The following is a 21150-nucleotide window of genomic DNA, read 5'->3' on the forward strand; positions in this document are numbered from 1 at the left end:
TTCCGACATTCTCATGTGTGACATCAACAGTGCGTACCCTTCCACCAGACTTGCATATCCTTGCATAATGAACTTTGATTCCACATTTAAGGCAAGTAGTATTTCTAGCGTAACATTGGGGATAATTGGAAGAATGATTGTTACTACCATATCTGTAACATTTCATTTTCGCAAAGTCTGAAAATGTCTTTGGTTTAGGACCGCGAACTACTTTGAAAACATTATCTACTAATTCATGAGGATGACTAGAACAAGGACAAGGTTCTTTTTGAATTACTTTGTGAATACTACTAGGTGTTGGAGCGTCATCTGAAGTCGTTTTTTGTGCTTTCATTTCTTTGGCCCAACTAGACGTATTTTCCATTCCTTCGACAATAGCTACCGCTTCTTTGAGTGAAGGATTCTTTGAAAGAAGTTTTTCTTGCACTCTGGAGCTGTGAATGCATCTAACAAGCTCGTCACGAATTAATGAATCAGTTAAATCACCAAATTCGCATGTGCGAGCAAGAGTTTTGAGTAACGCTACATAGTTGCCAACTCTCATGAAGAATTTGTCTTTCTAAAACATTGATACGCAGTCCAAAATATTTTTCTAACATTTTTATGGACATATCAAAGACATCTGAAGGTTCACCACAACCTTCACCAATAGGAATTAAGTCAATGCTTTCATAGATATTGCGTCCTTCAATCCCTAGGTTATGGAGAAGAATTGCTTGTTTCCTGTTAGCTGAGAATTTCGCACCACCAATCGCAACTAGATAAGAATCAAATAATAACTTCCATCGCTTCCAGGGTAAAAGTGGTTCACCTTTTTCACAGAGAAAAGGAGGTGGTTGACTCATGCTAGCTGTAGACATGGCAATGTTTAATTGGCTTGTAAGGTGAGAAAAATAAATATATAAATTCTAAACAGACAAATAAGAAATGTAGTTAAAGTTGGAATGTTAACAGCATAGAGAAGCAGATTGTAGAATTGTTAAAGTTGATATATAAGCAGACAAGAAATACTCCAAATTCTCACTAGATGGCAGTCTTGTCAAAGAGATAATTGTGTGGTAGTTCAAAAGATTAGAATATAATCGAAGTACTGGTAGATGGGTATTGAATTCAATGGCAGAACCTTGTGAGGACGATTTAATTAAGGTTCCAATACAATTGGATATTATTGGATAATCCTAGTGCAGGCAAAAGCAGCTCTATTGTTCAACCAGCAAAATCATACCTGAAAATGCTCAATCCTTCAGTGTATGATCGTTAGTTCAGCGTGCGGTGAATCTCCATGTGAGGGTTGCTAAGGCAACAGGACCGAACAGAATGGCCGCACGCGCGTAGTTTAACGTGCGCGATGACTTGCGTGATGACTGACAGATAGGGGCGAAGTCTCGAGCTCTGTCTCGAGTTGCTCATCGCAAAACCAAAGAAAACTTCAAAAATGTCCGAAATTGGCGCAAAGCGTCGGACAGAAACGGGAATCACCGGAGAAGGTTCCTTGAGGGGGGCAGAACGACACTGCTTGACAGGTTTCACAGCAACTTGCTATGAAGTGAAGACATCCGTGGGTTCGTCAATGGTGGGGAGAACTGGTGGCAACTTGTCCCCTGCAAGTTTTTTCTCGTCGCCAGTATTACGAAGTGACATCCAGGTAGGTTTTAAAGCCTTTATTCAGTCTTGAGATACAGACCACCAACTCCTGCTGCCAGCCTGCTGTGGCTCCAGGAGTCAAACTGTCTTAACAGCCTACTACCATGGAGATGGAATAACCAGCGCATGCAGCATAACTCAAAAGATCACAACACTTTACAAATTCAATTCAATATGGTGCAATGGTTTACTTGCCTATGTTGTAGTGCATGGAGAGGTAGTACGTAGGACACGTTTGGTTGTATTTATGTGGCACCTACTTTGTTCATGGTCTGTATATCACGCTGCTTTACTTTGGATCCGCCAGATATGCTGTTCATCAGGGGCACACCACCTCCAGTGATGACCGAGGTTTGCAGCTGCATTCTGGTGTTTTTCCGGGGATGATTGCTCAGAAAACAAACACACTGCGCCCCCACACATCATAGCCCAGCTGTTTAACTGCAGAGACACTGAACTACACTTGGCCCGCAAGAAGCAATCGCTAACACACGAGAGCACTACTCTCTCTGTGTATTGCCTTATGACAAGCATGACGAACACCAAGGGTGCTGTATGGTAAAAAGTGGAAGATGTCATTCTTCATATTCCAGAAGTAAAAATCCTAAATTTTTACTTCCCTCCTGCAGGAAGCCGCACATGTTAGCCCAAAAGGCATAGCTTCAAAGGCAAAGCCCCCTTTGACGGTCAACTGGGTAACAACTAGGAGAATGGTGCTCTATTGTTTAGGCAGACAGGCTGGCACTGGGGACAGGAGAGGAGAAGCCAGATGTCAAACTGTGTTTTCTGTGGGCGTGTAGTCCCTTGGTAGCCACACATCTGGGGGTGGTCTAAGGAGCACTGAGTGTCGAGAGAGGGGCCTCACCATGTTGGAAGTGGGCAGAATGGTGTATCCTGTGATAGATGCTAAACTTCCCATCAAAATGTTATTAGGAGGGAGGGAACATGGTAACCCATTGGCTACCAACTACATCCTATCCTGGGGCATTTTCTGAAGGTAAATAGGACACCCCTGGCACCCAGACCTCAGATCTCGACCGACTTGAAAGGAGGACTGCCCAGCTGCACCGAGAGACCAACAAAGAGAGACTGACCTGGTGGCTAGCAAAGAAAGGGACTGTGCCTGCCATGTCCTGCTCAAGGAGAAGCTGTTTGCCTAGCCAATAGACTCTAGGCGCCAGCCGACTGGCCTCCTGTGTGCATCACAGGTGCACAACAGTTGAAGAAGCCTGATGGGGCAAGTTGGTAGCCCAAAGTCTTAAATCTGCTGCCACCATGCATAACCAAGGACAAGACCCGACACACACAGAGTTTCACATATGTTCACTGAACCCGGGGTTGCTGTTGGAGAATTGCTGGGACCTTCAGAAGTAGGGTTATCGACCAATAAAGAATTGGCTGTGACCACGACAATGGGTGACTGTTAGTTCAGTGGAGACTGGACTTCGGCCAGACCGGAGAGGACTTAGTGGGACATTGACCCTGCAAAAAAAACCTCAACATCTTCGTGGACAGAGGAATCCCTGCAGGAAGATCCCCGTTGACTGCGTCGATTCCACAGCATCCTTAGAGCATCTTCAGCATCCTTCACCCCTTGCATCAGGACCACTCCATAGGAATCCATTACAACGTGAATAAAGTGACTGGATCGTCTGCAGAAAGGCTTATTCTGTGGAGGTAACTGTTTCTAAGGACCTTGCCGGTCCCCCTGAGTAGCTCCCTGCCAAAGCTGGTCCCCCAAGTACTTCTAACCGACCACATTGACGCTTGCCTAAGTTTCCTTTGAAACATTTCTAAGTGTCAAATAAGATGAATTTGCAAAGACTTGTTTGGGGTTGAGTAAAAATTCTTTGCTTTAATATTGCTTGTAAAATCAATATGTCTGAACCCTCTGCTGGATCTTTTTAGTTCTAGTGTCTAAATTCTTATAAAAATACAGTCTATTTTTATAAGTTGGTGGCATATTTGTTCAGTGTTGTCGATTTGTTCGGCAATTGTTTTGAGGGTGTTGAAATGCTTTTTACTTGTTCCTGTGTGTAAGCCTTGCTGCTCCTTGCACAGCTATGCAGGGTTGAGCTGAGGGTTTTACTGACGAAACCCACTGGACCTAAAAGGATTGGTTAGTGTATTGCACGGTGACGTTGCACAACTACACCATAAAATACACCCCATTTCCTCACAGGTGGCCAAGAACAGCATTGAGTACATGACACCCTTAGCTCTAAGTATCTGGTCTCTTACTTCAAAGGAGCATCAGTCTTTCAGCTCTACAGGGATAATAAAGAATTCAATTATAGTGCACTCTTACTTGAGGTCTTTCTTCACCCTAGCAGGGCAGTGCATAGAATCTTGTCCCATCACAATAATTAAGGAGAAATATTTTAAAAGATGAGAGATCACATCTGGAATCTGTCTAGGCTACAGGGTGTGATGCAGCCTCAATCAACAGATATTTAAATAGGTTCACTTGTCTAACGGAGAGTTCACCCTTTCCTTAAATACCTTCCTTCAGTTAGACTCCCACCAACCCCCCTTTCATAACTATAATTCCGAACTTGTGGCACCTAAACCAGCCCTCTAGGCCCTCTGTTATCTTAGCCACTTACTGTGGATCTTATAAAGGAGCTTTGTCTATGTGTCCGTCTTGAAAAAGTTTTGTCGAAAGCATTCATCCCATTTTCTGACAACTATCTTAACATAAGATTTGCTTACTGAATGTCACAGCAGGAATGGAATTAGCCACCTCAGTCTCTGGTCTCCTTGAAAGTGAATGAGTCAAGTCTTGTATGTGCCTCTTTATTTGCTTTGTAGTGCCTGTTCAGAGTATGCAACAAGAGTGAGCAAGAATTAGAGTATGTTAACAATGAACCAGGCAGTCGACTAGTCTGCATTACAGCGACCATGCCCACTCTCCAGTAAGGCAACTCAAAACCAGGAGAAACATCTAGCAAGACTAGATGCAGTCTGCAACAATGTGATCCAAAAGAATTATGCAGCTCTTGATGCACACTTGGTGTACTGTAGTGGCAGTCCTAGAAAGGTAGCTAAATAAACAAGTTTGTACAAAATGAAGCTCACGTCATGCGTGTGTTAAGCCCCAGGTTGTGTAAATAGAATTGTCTTGCAACTTTTTACAGTTGTTCCCCGCCCCACTATGCATGACTCTTTGCAGACAAACCAGAGAAGTTGAGCAAGGATTGAGCACTACATGGAAATTAAGGAGAGTCCTCTTTAATTACATTTTGTAGAACACTGATATTATCCCAGATGATGTTATTGTTTTATAGAAGCCTTCGTCACTTACATAGAGTTCATCCCAAATACGATAATCTCATAAGTAGATGGTGATAGATGTTAATTATAGTCACTAGTGTGTGCATATTCACTTAATTTATGAGTTTTAGGTCTTGCATAATTGTCCGAGTGAGAGAGGAGAATCTTCTGTTGTAGAGTTGCAAATGGAAATGCAAATTGTGGAGGTGTGTTGAAGAGAAGATTATTGTATTAAGAAGAGAGAATTATAGACTAGTTTTCACACGCATTACGATCATGAAGATTAGGCGTGTGGAAGGTGAATGTGGCATGTTATCGGCAGTTATAAACCAATCCGAATACATGATTGTCAGTGAGGTGATTATGTTAAAGTGAATTGGAGTTTTAGGTGTGTTAAAATGAGACTGAAGTAGGTGGGTGTTTTTGGGGCTATGACTCATCTTGATAGGTATGTTTTTCCAAATCCGGCACTCAAGGCTGCAGAATGAAATCTTGGTGTAGAAGTGTTTTAGAACTGTTTCATATGGAAATGTTAAGTTCTCTGGAGATGCCCCAGACCTTTTGATACACACATTTTTCTCGTCTAGTTCTGCAGAGTGCTAAGTTTGATTGTCTTGTAAATTATCATATCTGCTTATCTGAGAATACAGTGAGCTTAGAAGGAGAGCCATTTAAGTTTGCTTATGTATATGGTATTTCTATTGTATGAACTCATCCAAAAAGAAGAGGAACACTTTACACGGGTAAAGATAAGCATACAGTCAACAATTGAAAGAAGGAGTATATGGGTTGTGAACTCTTAATATATTGTGATGTGTGTTCTCCGAGAGGTGAGTGTTCAACTCTTACCTAAATTGGAGCAGCGGTGGGGCAGCCATGATGCATATGAGATGTTATTTAAGATCCTGAATCAATAGGTAGAATAGGCCTGCTGCCTTGTTTTTTCTTTTTCACACTTCTTAGTCTGCAGTCTAATGCTGTCCTGGCTGCGGTGTGCCGAGAACCACCACAGATGGTGACCTTGTCTGCAAGATAAGCAGAGGTGCTAGTTGTGATGGCTTTGCAAATGATGCAGCTGGTTTTGAGGATGGTGTGGGTCATCAAGGGAAGCCAATGAAGTTCCAGCTGCCAAAGTCACCGAGAAATTCGTCAACACCCAGCTAACGCACTTCATAGAATCCAACATCCTCGACTCATCTCAATCAGGATTCTGCAGCAACCAAAGCACTGAGACCACCCCCCTAGCCAACACTCCTCGATTAAGGCCACACAGCAGTCCTCATCCTTCTAGACCTTTCAGCAGCCTTCGACACCGTCTCCCACGAACACTAGCCACCAAACTCCATGACGTCGGCATACAGGGATGATCCGCTCTTTCCTCTCGGGCAGAACACAAAGGATAAGACTCCTGCCCTTCCTCCCTAAACCCACATGGATCAGACGCGGAGTACCCCAAGGATTCTTCCTCAGCCCCCCGCTCTTCAATATCTACAAGGCCCCCCTTGCAACCATCGTCCGAAAACATGGATTCAGCATAGTGTCCTATGGCGGCGATACCCAGCTCAATCTTCTCCCTCACCAAAGAACCCGACATCACCAGGCACAGTTTCCAGGAAGGAATGAAGGACATCGCATCCTGGATGATCAGCAGCTGCCTGAAGCTCAACTCGGAGAAAACAGAAGTCCTCATCCTCGAATCCACCCCAACCGCGTAGGACGACACCTGGTGGGCTCCCGCCCTCGGAAACCCTCCAACCCCCATGGACCATGCCTGCAACCTCGGCATCTTACTCAACTCCTCTCTCACCAATGAACCGACAGATCAACGCTGTATCCTCCACATGCTTCAACGCCCTCCACATACTCCGCAAGACCTTCAAATGGATTTCGCCCCCCCACCCAGGAAGACCGTGACCCACTCACTCATCACCAGCAGGCTGGACTACGGGAAATCAACAAATCTCTCCTTCACAAACTCCAGATCGTCCAGGACGCTGCAGCCAGACTGGTCCTCAGCCTCCCCCGCACGTCTACATCCACCCAGCACCTCCGAAACTTCCACTGGCACCCCGTCGGAAAAAGAGTGACCTTCAGGCTGCTCACATATGCCTACAAATTCCTCACCGATCCCTACTTAATGGCGTCCGCACAGCGTCCGTGCCTCTGAGGCGCCAAAGGCAAGCTCGTCTGCACCCGTCCGCGACCCGACTGTGACCAGCGCCAGGAACCCTGGATCTCTGCACCGCCAACGCTACGACCCAGCGGCACTCCACGCTCTCAACCCAGGCCGCAACTACAACTGCAAGCTAGCATCAACAGCCGACACCCACGGACCCTTAAGCTGTCACTGCTGCCAGCACACCTGCAGCACCGCCAAGACCACTGACCCAGCGCAATCAGCCCGCAAGAACAGAACCGAACTGAAGACCCTGCAATGCATCCTCCTCAAAGTTCGAGCCCTCCACAAACACGCCACTGAAATCTGGGACCTCCTCGACAGCACTACCACGGACAAAGCATTCTTTACCGAAACCTGGACCAACACCACCTAGGGACCGGACATCGCCATTGCCATTCCCCAAGGATACAAGATCTCCAGGAAGGACCGCCCCACCCACCCGGAAGGAGGAATCGCCATCATCCACAAATCCACCCTCCACCTGAGCACACACCCAGACGAGCCCACAGACCTGATGGAACACCTTAACTTCAAGCCCTACCTCCACCCTCCGAGGCACCCTCATCTACCGACCCCCTGGACCCTGCGGACGTTTCGCCAACTCCATCACGGACATCATCTTGCCGCATGCCATTGCGTCCACCAACTACACCCTACAGAGACCTCAACTTCCACCTCGACAACCAACTGGACCCCAGCACTACATCCCTCCTGGACAATCTCCACAACAATAGACTCCGCCAGATCTTGACCAAACCCACGCACTCAGCAGGACCCCCTCTTCACAACAGGAAACTCCATCACCTTCAGCCACACCACCGAACTCCCATGGACTGACCATCGATGTGTCAACTTCACCTTCAGAACACCCACCATCCACAGACACCAGCACCTGCTCCCAAGAAGAAACTGGACCAGAATCACCGACGACCAGCTAACCTCATCACTCAGCAACACCATCCCAACCATCGCGGAAAACGACGACACCAACACCGCAGCCCGAACCATGCACAGATGGATCTCCGACAGCGCCAACACCATAACCCCCCTCAAGAAAAACAACAACACCCACGCCAGAAAGCTAGATGGTTCACCACTGAACTTCGAGAGTCCAGACACACTTGCCGCTGCCTCAAAGGCCTGGAGGAACACCAAATCCACAGAAGCCCACAACAACTTCAGAGCCGCCAGCAACGCCCACCACCAACTCATCAGAAAAACGAGGAAAAAAGCGATTGAAGACAGAATCTCCACTCATGCACACACGAGCAAAGAACTCAGTCAAGGAGTTCGCCCAACCCACCAGGGAGTCCACCGACATCCCTCCATCACGAGAACTCTGCGACAAACTCAGCACCTTTTTCCACCACAAAATCAAGAGCATCTACGACAACTTCGACAAAGACAACCAACACACTGAACTCTCACCAACCACCGCTGACACCCTGAAGCCAGCCATCTACAACTGGACAGCCCTCACCACGAAGACACACTGAAGACGATGAAGTCAGTCCACTCCCGGGCTCCCACGGACCCTGACCCCACCACATTTTCAACATAGCCGCCAACACCATCGCACCCATGCTCTGCCACACCATCAACTGCTCCCTGGCCACCGCTTCATTCCCGGACGACTGGAAACATGCTGAGATCAACCCCCTCCTGAAGAAACCCTTGGCGGACCCCACCGACCTAAAAAACTACAGACCCATCTCCTTGCTCCCGTTCCAAGGCGAAAGTCATCTAGAAAGCCATCAATGGCCAACTCGCCACATTCATCGACGAGCACAACATCCTCGACTCCTCCCAATCCGGCTTCAGAAAAAATCACAGTACGGAAGCCGCGCTCCTCGCCGCAACAGACGACATCCGTAGCTTACTGGACAAAGGAGAAACAGCCCTCATCCTCCTCGACCTCTCAGCGGCGTTCAACACAGTCTCTCACCGCACCCTAATACGCAGACTCCACGACACAGGAATCCAAGACGAGGCCCTCGACTGGAGCCGCTCCTTCCTGTCCAGCAGAACGCCGTGGGTCAGACTCCCCCCTTTCCTCTCAGACCCTACACCTACCACCTGCGGAATCCTCCAGGGGTCCTCCCTCAGCCCTTTTCAACATCTACATGGTTCCGCTCGCCCCCATCGTCAGAACCTATGGACTCAACATTGTGTCATACGCTAGATGACACCCAACTCATCCTCTCCCTATCCAACGAACCCAACACCGCCAGACACAACTTTCGAGAAGGCATGGAAGCCGTCGCCAAATGGATGAAAAACAGCTGCCTACAACTAAACACCAACACAACGGAAGTACTCATCATGGGCCCAAACCCAGATGCATGGAACAACACCTGGTGGCCCCACGCCTTCGGAAGCCCTCCCACCCCCACGGACCACGCTCTCAACATGGGAATCATTCTGGACTCAGAACTCAAAATGGACCGCCAGATCAACTCCGTCTCATCGTCCTGCTTCCACACCCTCCGCCTCCTACGTAAGACCTTCAAATGGATCCCCTTCGAACACAGAAAGACCGTCACTCACGCCCTGGTCACCAGCAGGCTCTACTACGCCAACGCACTCTATGCCGGAATAAACAAAAACCTCACCCTTAAGCTACAGAACATCCAAAATGCCACCGCAAGACTGGTCCTCAACCTGCAAAGACACTGCCACATCTCCCAGCACCTGCGCACACTCTACTGGCTCCCCATCGAAGCTAGAGTCAACTTCAAGATGCTAACCCACGCTCACAAGGTCCTCCACCACACCGGACCAGCATACATGAATAGCCGACACAAATTCCACGCACCCCAAAGGACCCTACAATCAGTCCAGCTCTCCTACGCCGTGGTCCCCCGCACCAGAAAGACCAAATCGGGAGACCGCTTCTTCTCCTTCCGCGCGGTCAGAGCCTGAAACGACCTTCCGCTCCACTTCAGACAGATAACATCGCTGCCCATTGTGAGAAGTTGGCCTGATGTATGATGTCACTAGTTCTAGTGTACACCTTGTATCAGTCCAAATACCCTTATGGTGATTGGTTGTAAAGTCAACCTTATAGACCAGCTATCCTAGTGGTAGCATGGACAAGAGCAGTCTTAGGCTAAACTCTGAATGGCATGTGAAGCCAGCTGTGATACCATATATAATCCCTTGAATACCAAATGAAAGGACACCACAACAGATATATATATAAAATAAAGTGTATTTATTCTAGTCAAACCCTCAGCACTCTTTATGAGATTAGAGGTAAGTACAACACAGTCTTATTTAAGCATACATTAAGTCACACAGGTAAGTAATACAGTTAGGCCCTAGGGGCCACGCAAACCATATACTAAGTAAGTGGTATAAGGACCACTGTCACGGAAATAGAATAGGCCTAGGCCTAGGGAATCGCTGGGGCTACACTACACTAGCGTTAATTAGGAAGTGGGAGGCCCACGGGATTCGTGTGCAGAGTGGAAACACTCACGCGTAATGCGTAAAAGTCAATAGCAATAGTACAGTTTAGAAAACGGTAGATTTAGGACACTTCCGGAGTAGCTAGGAAGCTGAGACTTGAAAACTAGACACTAGGATAGTCACTATCCTGATGAGCACCGGAGTACCCAAGTTACCTAGCCCACAGGCTGCGGGTGCATAGGGGTGAAGATGCGTCGGTTTTCGTCGTCGACTCCTATGGATGCCTGAAGAAAGATGCTGACAGGCAGTCAGTGAAGAGTGTCCGGTGGATCCCAAGGCTGGGATCAAGAAGAGAGGAAACCTGCAAGCAGAAGGGACAGAGTCAAGGTCACTAGCCAGTGACCACGTGGAACCAGGAAGGAACCAGGCGACGTCGTGAAGATTGCAGGAGAAGGTGAAGCTTGTCGCTGCAGCCAGGAGGACCAGGAAGCGTCGAGGACGACCAGGACCAGGAGGCGAGCTGTCCCACGAAGGCTCTTGCTGTCGGCGGCGTCGAAGTTGGACTAGGACTCACCAAGCCTTGGCAAGCGGAACCCACGAAGAACGGAGGACTTGCTTCTGGTGCAGACCAGGAAGGTCTGGGGTGCTTCTTCTTTGCAGAGAAGCGGGAGCCAGTCTGGAGGAGCCAAACCAGCGCAGAAGATTTCAGGGTGCGTCGTCACAAAGGCCACTAGCCAGCGGGCAAGCAACCGGACAGACGCGGCAAGCAGGAAAATGCAGAAGGGCCCCACGCAGGACTCGTGGAGTGTGAGGGGCTGATCTTCGGTGCAGATGGTGCTTGGGGTTGGGGCTTCTCAATCCCCGGTGCACAACTTCGAGGGTGCCTCAGAAGCTGCGCTTTAAGTTACTAGCCACTTTTCCCAGGTAGCCGGTCCCACGTCGCTCGTCGCCTCCACGGATCTCAGCTTTGCTGTGGATGTGGATCAGGGTAGGAGAAGTCTGGAAGTCAAGGCTCTGGTCGGGCTCTGCAGTCGGTTCCTCGTAGAACGTGGGCAAAGCAAAGGGTAGTCTCTTGATGGTGCCTGTTTGCACAGGGTAGCCACTCCTTGGCTACAAGGGAGATTCTTCAGTCTTCTTCTTTCGTCGAATGTCGAAGGTCCAGAGTTTCTGTTCAAGTTTGCAGGTTCAGGATAATCTAAAGTCTTGAGGCCCAACTCCCACTCTTCTACTAATCTGGGGGGCTGGGATACCTGCTAGGTCACGCCTTATGGGTGGGACCTGGGAGGGGGTGGTTACACCCACTTCCCTTTGTCCAGTTTCGCGCCAGAGCTGGGGCTGGAGTGCCCCAGCGCCGGTTTGAACTGGACTATGCAAGGAACACCTTGTGTGCCCCAGGCATGTCTCATTCCTTTCAGCCCACCCTGCCCCAATACACTAAAGGCTGTCTGGGGAGGTGCTAGCACCTCCCCAAGCAGGAAACCTATTGTCCAGGCCTCCCTGGCTGGGATCACTCCCAGCTGCAGGAGGTCAGACTTGTGTCGTGGCAGCAGCATCCATTTTGTGATGCTGAGGCTTTGGTCAGAGGCCAACAGTGAAGTATGATTTTAACATGTCTTTCCCTCTAGAAGGGGGGAATAATATCCTCATGTCCAGAAATGGCATGGGGGTATTATTCCACAGTGTTAGACACCTTACACGACATGTTTCGATAAAGCCAAACCATAGTTACCATAACCGTCTAAGATTATAAGGCACTTTAAGAGTATATGGTAGGCTATATCATAGAACAGCTATAAGGACAAGGTTCCGAAAGCTGCAGACAGGCTCAGCTCATGCTAGAGCACCATCTCACAGGTTACCAAGCACTCTGCCTCCAGGATTGTTAAGGCCTGCCATAGGAGTGGCTGATAGGTACACATGTGTCTATATGTAAGATAGGTATAGGAATACTACACCTAAGCAAGGAGTGATTACACGACCTTGCCCCAGCTGAGTGATCAGCCAGTTGTGTCAAAATGGAAGGCCAGGCCAGGGGTGGCATAATACATGCTGCAGCCCCTGGTAGGCCTAGGGTACACCTATGCCCTGGGTACCTAGGGTACACTGTACAGGGGCCAATAAGGTGATCCTATCCAAATGGGTTATGCACCTAAAGTACATAGTATTAATTTAGAGAGAGAACAGCAGGGCTGTGGGTCTGATTAGCAGGCCCACAGCCACATCTAAGTCGAAAACCAGTAAAGCAAAAGCAAAAAGTGGGGGTGAACATAGAAAGCAGACCCTACTCTCCTACACCCATCTTCGCAAGAAACCTCAAAACCTGGCTCTTCGACAGACCCCCTCCTTGATGGACTGGAACCTGCGACCCTTACCGCCCTCCCCCCCCCCCCCTTCCCCACCTCCCGGCGCCTTGAGACCCTTACAGGTGAGTAGTCTCGCTTAACAAACACCTGATTAGATTTGATTTGACCTCAAGGATAGCATCTCCTTCCACTCCCTCAAGAGAAACCTCTGATCCACCAACCTAGCCATGGCCGGAATCCCCACATCCATAGAGCCAGAACGGGAGGCAGATCTTTCTCCTACATCGAGGCCAAGACCTGGAATGAACTCCCCCTCAGCATCAGACGAAGCCTGACACTGTAAGCCCCCAGAAAGGACCTCGAGACCTGGCTCTTGGGATGACATCGTAACTGCCCGAACCCCCTAACCCCCACATTTCTTCAGGCCATGGATGCCCTTTTTTCTGAAGCCAGTGTGTAATCTGGGAGCCAAGAATCAAGGCATTATCAGCATCTAGATGCAAGAGTACTGGGGCTTGAAGAACAGTTCTGTAGTTGCTTTCTGGAAGAAATGGTTTCATTTTCTTTAGAAGACAGATCTGGTACCAAGTCATCTTTGTTTTTTTGGCAATTTGTTCCTTGAGGGTAAGATTGGTGCCCAGGGTGAATCCCAGTAACTTGGCACTCGGTAAATGTTGGGTTGCAAAGCTTTGAAGGTTCATGCCCATGAGACAGGTTTGTACGGTTTCGTGTTTGTTTTTGGCAAATTATAGAAATTCGGTCTTGATTGGGTCGAGCTTCATGTAGGCACTGGACATCCAGATGTGAATCCACTTTTTGAGGCATGGATATCTGAAGTAGAGGACACTTTCAAGTAGAGTTGTGATTATTGATGCTGTGATCTGTGAGTAGAGCACAAAGTGGCACCATTTTAACAAACTGAAGTCGGTTGGAAAGATAGAAGGAGAACTCGTGGAGGACTTAGTAGAGGGATAATAAAATCAGTATTTTCAATGTTATTGATCAGTCTCATAACTCTATTGAGGATTGCTTTAAATGGGGCTGTTCAAATTGCTAGATGGCTTGTAAGTAAGAATATCCCATTGTGCAACGTGTACATGATTATGGTTCCCTAACTTGTTTTAAAACATTAATTTTAAAGGATTAGTGGGCCACTCCTACTCGAATATTTATAAGTAAGACAAACTTGAGTTTACTGTCAAGTGTGAAACCATATAATTTTGTATGAAGTGTCTATTTGGAACGAAGGTCATTTCTTGGCAATGCTGTTGTTGAGGTATTCTATGTTTTGCTTTAGTATTAATTGATTAAAGGTAATCATGGCTTGTATTTTAGATTGTGATGCTTTGATGAAGTCAATGGGCGAAACATTGATCTTAATATAAATCTGCATATGATTAGGCCAGACAAAATGTAAATTAGGCCACGTAGTTTGCATAATTTTGGGAGTTTTGCCTTCCACTTATTACGTAAAATTCCCGACTTTTTGCACAATGCGTAAAAATCGGTGAGATCTTTAGAACACTGCAAAAAGCCACTACACACTAGCAGCTGTTGCTTGCGCAACTTGTGGTTTTTTTTGCAATATTTTTAAGGGTGACATGCTCCCTTATGTCAAAATTGACTAACTAAAATATTGCTTTCTGACAGATTTGCATTTTGTGTAATTTTGCCAAAATTTGTGTAATTATGTGAAAGGAAATTGCTCAATTTTTGCACACTCCTTCATTTGATCCACATATTGGTGATGGGCCAAGAGAGTTTGTAATCTGCTAGTGGATTCAGATCAGCATTAACTAGAATGAGGAACAGTACTGAAATTTGTGAAACACCAAAAGGATTTTTGGGGGGTCTGGGAGAGGGTTATTAACGACAATCTGACAGTGTTTATCCGGATATGATTTGCCTCACTGTAGCCCCATCCCACCAATACCAAAGGTAGTTAAGAGGGTGATAAGTAGTATTTTGTGGTACACTGTATCAAATGCTGCTCAGAATTCTAGTAGGATTAGAGAACATGCTTCACTCATCTAGCATCGTTCAAGCACCATCAGTGAGGCTAGGCATAGTAGTTTCAGCGGTGACTTGGTCTGAAACCAGATTGCCGTCCATTTTCATTCAAGTAGTTCTTTAGCTACACGTCCCTTTTTTTTTTTTGGAAACATAGTGCAGACCTCCAATGAAATGGTAATTTTCATCCTAGTGAGGGTCAGTCTTTGTTTTTTTTTGTTTTTTTGTATAGGCATTATAATGCTTGCTTTTAAGAAGACGTTAACAGCATTGTGGGCACAGGTTTTACTAGAGCCGCTAACACAATAAGGATCTGTGCGGTGCATTTGCGAACTTGAGCTGCGAATACATGTTTTGGTGTCAGAACACTATCCATTGTAATTACCATTTTGTAAGCATGTGCAGAGGGTGGAGGGAGTCTAATAAAGACAGATAAATTCTGCCCCAAAAACCAATACGATCATTCATCATTTATTATTACATATCGGAGGCCACCGAGATGGGTCTGAAAAGACTGTTATATAATGGCCAGACTAAAGCTATAATGCATTATTGTGGTGCTCCAGTCTAGTGCATCCACATCAGACGTTGACCGCCACTTTACTCCAGGTCATTAAAAACTCTTTCATGGCCTAAAGGTGAATTATCGACAACACCATTGCTAAAGAAAGAGATTGGACTTAGTTATGTTTGCTGTCCTTTCTCTTCACATTAGTACAAGCAGTCGAGTCCAGTTGAAAAAAGTTGTTTTATGCCGTATTTATTTGTTCATTTCTTTGTCATTGCTGCTTTTCCTAAGATGGTATTGTAAAGTTTAATATATAGTAATTCTGCATTTTAGGACAGATCTGCGCTCCAACTATTTGCTGAATTCCAGAATTGCAGGTGTGGAGGAGGCTGATGCTGTACTTTTGATCGGCACTAATCCTCGCTTCGAGGCCCCACTTTTCAATGCCAGAATCCGTAAGAGGTATGTGCTTCTTTTTGTGCATGCAACATACTGCTTAATTGGCACAGTATGTGATAAACTTGATCACCATCACCTTCTCTTAATGTATCAGTTGTCTTTGCTTCTGGGGTATTAGTAGCTCAAGTCTGCTGTGCAAATCTATCTTCAACGGATTTACCAAGTACTTTGTTCAACCACAGTATTGCATATTGTAGTCTTAGTGCAGGGCTTTTCTGGAAATGTTGTTTCTGTATGTGATGAACACCAGAGTTCTGTGGCACTAGAATTACTGGAAAGATCCAGCATTAGATCTTTCATAGATGTTCTTTCAATTTAAATTGGTTTCCACGTCATTCTTTGGATCCTATACAAAACATGCGCTGGTTAAGCAAATTGGTATGACCTTTGTACTCCATGTTATTGGCCTTACCTCTGTTTTTTTGTTTAATGTGTAGCCAGCGCAGACAAAAGCATCTGAAAAATAGATGCTATAGAGCAAAGCATTTTTTCTGTACCATTCATTTTTCAGAAGCTTTTATCAATGATTGCTCTGCAGTACTACCAGGCCACTTGCAAAGTGTAAAATACTCTGTCACATATTCCATTGGTGACCTGGGTACACAGCTAAAGAGAAATAGAAAAACTGTGACTCCAATATTACCCCAGTATTGGAACTTTCATAGATTCTCATGCTTTGTATCATTCCCCGTCGTCGGAATGGGAGCCTCGGTAACAAAAATATATATATATATATATATATATATATATATATACATATGTATAACCATAGAAACAAAAGAGAAAAATAGGCCTAGGCCTCATCTCATTTTGTAGTATATCACCCTCTTTGTGTAAAAGAGCCCAAACTTTTGCCAGGACCAATCAGCACAGCCTCACCCTCTGGAACCTTCCTGAGAGAGCTCAGAGCCTCAGATTTTTCTACCGCACGTTGTGCTAGGGAGTCTCCACTGAGCTCTGCTCAGTTTTCTCAGAATTTCACTTTTGGTTATCTTTATTGCCATCTTTTGTGACAGAATGTCAGAAAAGGAGAAGAAAGCTTTATTCAGATCTTGTGCTTCTTGTGGGAAGAAGAGACTGTTTGTGGAAGACAAGCATGAAAACTGCATATACTGCCTGTACCCGGAACACAAGGCCACAGACTGTAAAATTTGTCGGACCTTCTCGACCAAGACCTTGAGAGACAGAGAGGGGCGCTTGCTGACGTGGCTGCAGAAGCTAAAGACCAGGACGGAGGTCCTCTCTTCGGATGAGGAGGAATCTATCTCTGGTACCTCCTCCAGGAGATCTAAGAAGAGGGGTAGGTCATCTCCCTCCACTTCTGTGGAACCCCCTCTCAAAGTCCCTCTCAAAGCCCCTCACGGGATCTCTGACAGGTCTGAGGAGGCTGGTCCCATAAAATCTCCTCACGGCAGTGTAAAGGAGAGGCAGGGACGGGCTGCTGCTGTGGACATAGCCCTTAAGGACAAGAAGGAGGTTGCAACATCTTCCCCTCCGTCCCAGAAGGAGAAATCTGTGAAAAAACATGCTGCAGAAACTCCTCCGTCAATTCCAGGGAAGAAACCGCGTCCGTCGACGCAGGCTAAAGCAGGTACGTCGACGACGATCTCCTCAGTTAAGACTGTTTCCATGGGGTCGTCGACGAGACCGTCGACGATATCTACTTCGTCTACGACGGCTGCTTCCTCGTCTTCGACGGCGGTGTCGACGACGAAGACCACGTCGACGATGACGACGACGAGTTCGTCGATGTTGCTGACTACAAGTTCGTCGACGAGACCGTCGACGGGTGCTCCGCCGACGATGAAACATGCTCCGTCGACGAAGAAAGCTCCGTCGACGACTGCTCAGTCGACGACGATTACAGAACTGTCGACGGCCTCATCGTCGACGACGATTCTAGCCCCGTCGACGACAGTTACCCTTCAGTCGACGATGTCATCGTCGAGTTCGTCGACGCTGGGAATCCCTTTGCCATCGACTCCGTCGACGGGACCGTCGACGGGACCGTCGACGACGAAAAATTCAGAATTTGCCAACCAAAGATTAAAGATTACGCCGGACATGACTTCTCCTAGGCGGGTCACGCCTTTGCCACCATCCATGCTTCTCGAGGACTCGGAGGAGGATGAAGAGGATGGGCAGTATGGGGACGCATACAGCCCTTCAGACCTGAATGTCAAACAGCAGGACACAGATACGGAGGAGTTTTATGGTCCAGAGGTGCAGGAGGGGCGGCAAAGCTTGACACAGGAAGTACACCCCCGCTCTCTGAGGCAGGACTTGATTGCCTTGCCAGTGGCTTTAGTGTCGAATTTGCAACTGATGCTGCAGGACTATAAATCTCGTTTTCCGACATTGCCGGATCGCACTCCGGTGCGTCCTTCTACATCGGTAGTGCCACATGACAGGGCAATGGACTTGCCACCTCTGCCAAGGGGCATATCTCGTACCACTTCACCGGTGGTGCCCTTAGTGGTTCCCCAACCTTCAGGTACGGAACCTGCTGATCGAGACGCACAAGATGCGGATACGGACGAGGACGACGAGGGACAGGTGATCCCTCTTACAGATCCAGGGGATCCTGATGGGGACCCTGATGATACGCAGGATCCGGATGCTGTGGGCCGAGAGACAAATATATCGCCTCCAGCAGACATTGGTGGTTTCCATAATTTGATGGAACGGGCATCCAAGAGGTTTGGTTTGCCCCTTACGGTGGAGCAGTCCGACTGCTTCCTATATGACTTTAAAGCTCAGTATAAAAAGTCAGTCAGATCAATTCCCATAATAGAACATGTCTGGGATGAGGGAATTAAGACGATGCAAAATCCGGCGACAGTCATTCCGGTTCTTCCCCGGCTGGAGAAGAAATACAAGGCCCCTGAAGGCAGTCCTGCGTGTCTTCTAGGACAACCTAAGCCGGATTCCGTTATTTCACAAGCCGCACAAAGTAAGTCAAAAAATCCGTCCACTCCATTAACCACGCCTCCAGATAAAGAAGGCAGAAGACTGGACAATGTGGGTAAAAGATTCTCCACCATGGCCAGCTTGTTGGTGCGTGCAGCTAATTCTCTGGCTATTCTGGGCAGATACGACCGCCAGATGTGGTGTGATATGGAGCCATTCCTAGACCAGCTACCAGACTCCAGTCAAGAGGAAGCCAGACAGGTTCTGATGGAGGGAGAAAGATGCTCTTCGGAAGTCATTGACTGTGCGATGGACATTGCTTCCACTGCTTTCAGGGCTTTGGCAGGGTCAGCGGTCTTGCGCCGTCAGGGCTGGTTGAAGGTGACCTGGTTTCGCCAGGAGGTCCAGAATAAGATCTTGGACCTCCCCTTTGACGGGGAGATGCTTTTTGGTAAGCATGTGGATGACGCCCTCCAAAGCATTAAAAAGGACACCGACACAGCTAAGTCTTTAGGATCTTTGAACTATCGCAAAGTGCCATTCAGAGGGGCACGTGGTCGGGGGTTTTCTAATTACAGAGGAAACCAACGTCAATATTCCACACAATCAGGACAGTCCTATAAAGGTCAATACTCCAGCCAGCGCCAAGGACAGTCGGCGTCTTTCTCTCGACAGTCCCAGAGAGGACGTCAGAATCGTCAGGGACGAGACAACGCCAAGAGGCAATAGCGGCCTCCTGGCTCTGGCTACTATTCCTCCCCTACCACAAACACCGGTCGGGGGCAGGATATCTTTTTGTCTGGACAGCTGGGTGCGTTTAACATCAGACCGGTGGGTCTTGAATATCGTTCAGAGTGGCCATACGTTGGAGTTCCAAGATCTTCCTCCAACAAGAGCTCCAGACGCCCGTGCATCGAAACATCTCCGACTATTACATCTCGAAGCCCACCAGCTTCTCATCAAGGGGGCGATAGAGCCCGTGCCGCTTTCACAAAGGGGCAAGGGGTTTTATTCCAGGTTCTTCCTGGTTCGGAAGACGGAGGATACATGGCGTCCTATACTAGACCTCAGGGAGCTCAACACCTATCTCATCAAACTCTCTTTCAGGATGGTCACTCTCCAGGATATTCTACGACTACTCAATCCGGGAGATTTTTTGGCATCCCTGGATTTAGAGGATGCATACTTTCATGTCCCGATCCACCCAGCTCACAGGCAATATCTACGCTTCACAGTAGGCAAGAGCCATTTCCAGTTCAAGGTGCTCCCGTTTGGCCTTCGGTCGGCACCCCGCATTTTCACGAAGATGCTGGCACCAGTCGCTGCTTTTCTAAGGAAGCAGTCCTTGGAAGTGTTCCCGTACTTGGACGACTGGCTCGTCAAGGCTCCGTCGTTCAGGGCAACGTCTCAGGCTGTGTCAACTTGCATACGATTGTTCGCCCATTTGGGTCTTCAGCTCAATGTGTCCAAGTCGGAACTGATACCCTCCAGGTCACGGAAGTTCCTTGGGGCTATTCTGGACACGAAACGATGCACGGCTCGTCCGTCAGAGGAGCGTCAGGGCAAACTGACCACTTCCGCTCGTCAAATGCTGCACAAGAAACATGTATCGGTTCGACAGTACAATTCCTTGCTCGGATCAATCTCATCCTGCATACCTTTGATACCGCATTGCAGGCTTCATATGCGTCCTCTACAGGAGGAGTTGGACAAACAATGGCGCCAGGCAGAAGGATCGTTCAACGACAGAGTGTGGATAACGCCTGCCATGCGCAAAGCCTGCGAATGGTGGCTGGTGAAGGAGAACATCGCAGGAGGATTAACGTTCCGGATCCCTCCTTCTCCTATGGTGGTGACCACGGATGCTTCCCTAGAAGGATGGGGAGCTGTCCTCCAGGAGCTTCAGGTCAGCGGTCACTGGAGTCCAGCAGACAGATTACACCACATCAATCTTTTGGAGCTGAGGGCCATTCACTTAGACTTGCTGGCGTTCCTTCCCAGACTTCAGAATCGTGCAGTGCTGGTCCGGACAGACAACACGACGGCCATGCACTATATCAACAAGCAAGGGGGAACAAGGTCGCGGACGCTGTCCAAAGAAGCTCAGATGATCTGGGATTTTGCGATCTCTCACAAGATCACTCTGCAAGCCGAGCACCTAGCAGGGTGTCTCAACATCACAGCGGATGCCCTAAGTCGGCAGACGGAAGGGACACACGAGTGGGAGTTGGATCAGGCCACGCTGGAGACAGTGTTCAAGAGATGGGGTACTCCGACCATAGACCTCTTTGCGACCCCGGAGAACGCCAAGTGCCGGTTTTACGCAAGCAAGGTTCCCCAGCGAGGGTCTCTGGGGAATGCCCTTTCGATTGCTTGGTTCGGCGCATTTTGCTACGCCTTTCCTCCGATTCCCCTCATTCCTCGAGTTCTCAGGAAGGTCAGGGCGGAACCAT

The 21150-nt window shown here is 47.9% G+C and overlaps 1 protein-coding gene across 2 annotated transcripts in view; it reads left to right on the top strand.

The window, feature by feature from the left end:
* NDUFS1 (NADH:ubiquinone oxidoreductase core subunit S1) overlaps window positions 1–21150 on the top strand; it is a 568511-nt gene that overhangs the window by 353297 nt on the left and 194064 nt on the right. For both annotated transcript variants that reach the window (XM_085648921.1, XM_085648922.1), the window contains one exon: window positions 15662–15790. In XM_085648921.1, coding sequence (XP_085505047.1) covers window positions 15662–15790 — 129 coding nt within the window. The remainder of the gene's footprint in view (window positions 1–15661; window positions 15791–21150) is intronic.

The sequence above is a fragment of the Triturus cristatus genome, chromosome 3_2 (genome assembly GCF_964204655.1).
Source record: "Triturus cristatus chromosome 3_2, aTriCri1.1, whole genome shotgun sequence".
Taxonomy (NCBI): domain Eukaryota; kingdom Metazoa; phylum Chordata; class Amphibia; order Caudata; family Salamandridae; genus Triturus; species Triturus cristatus.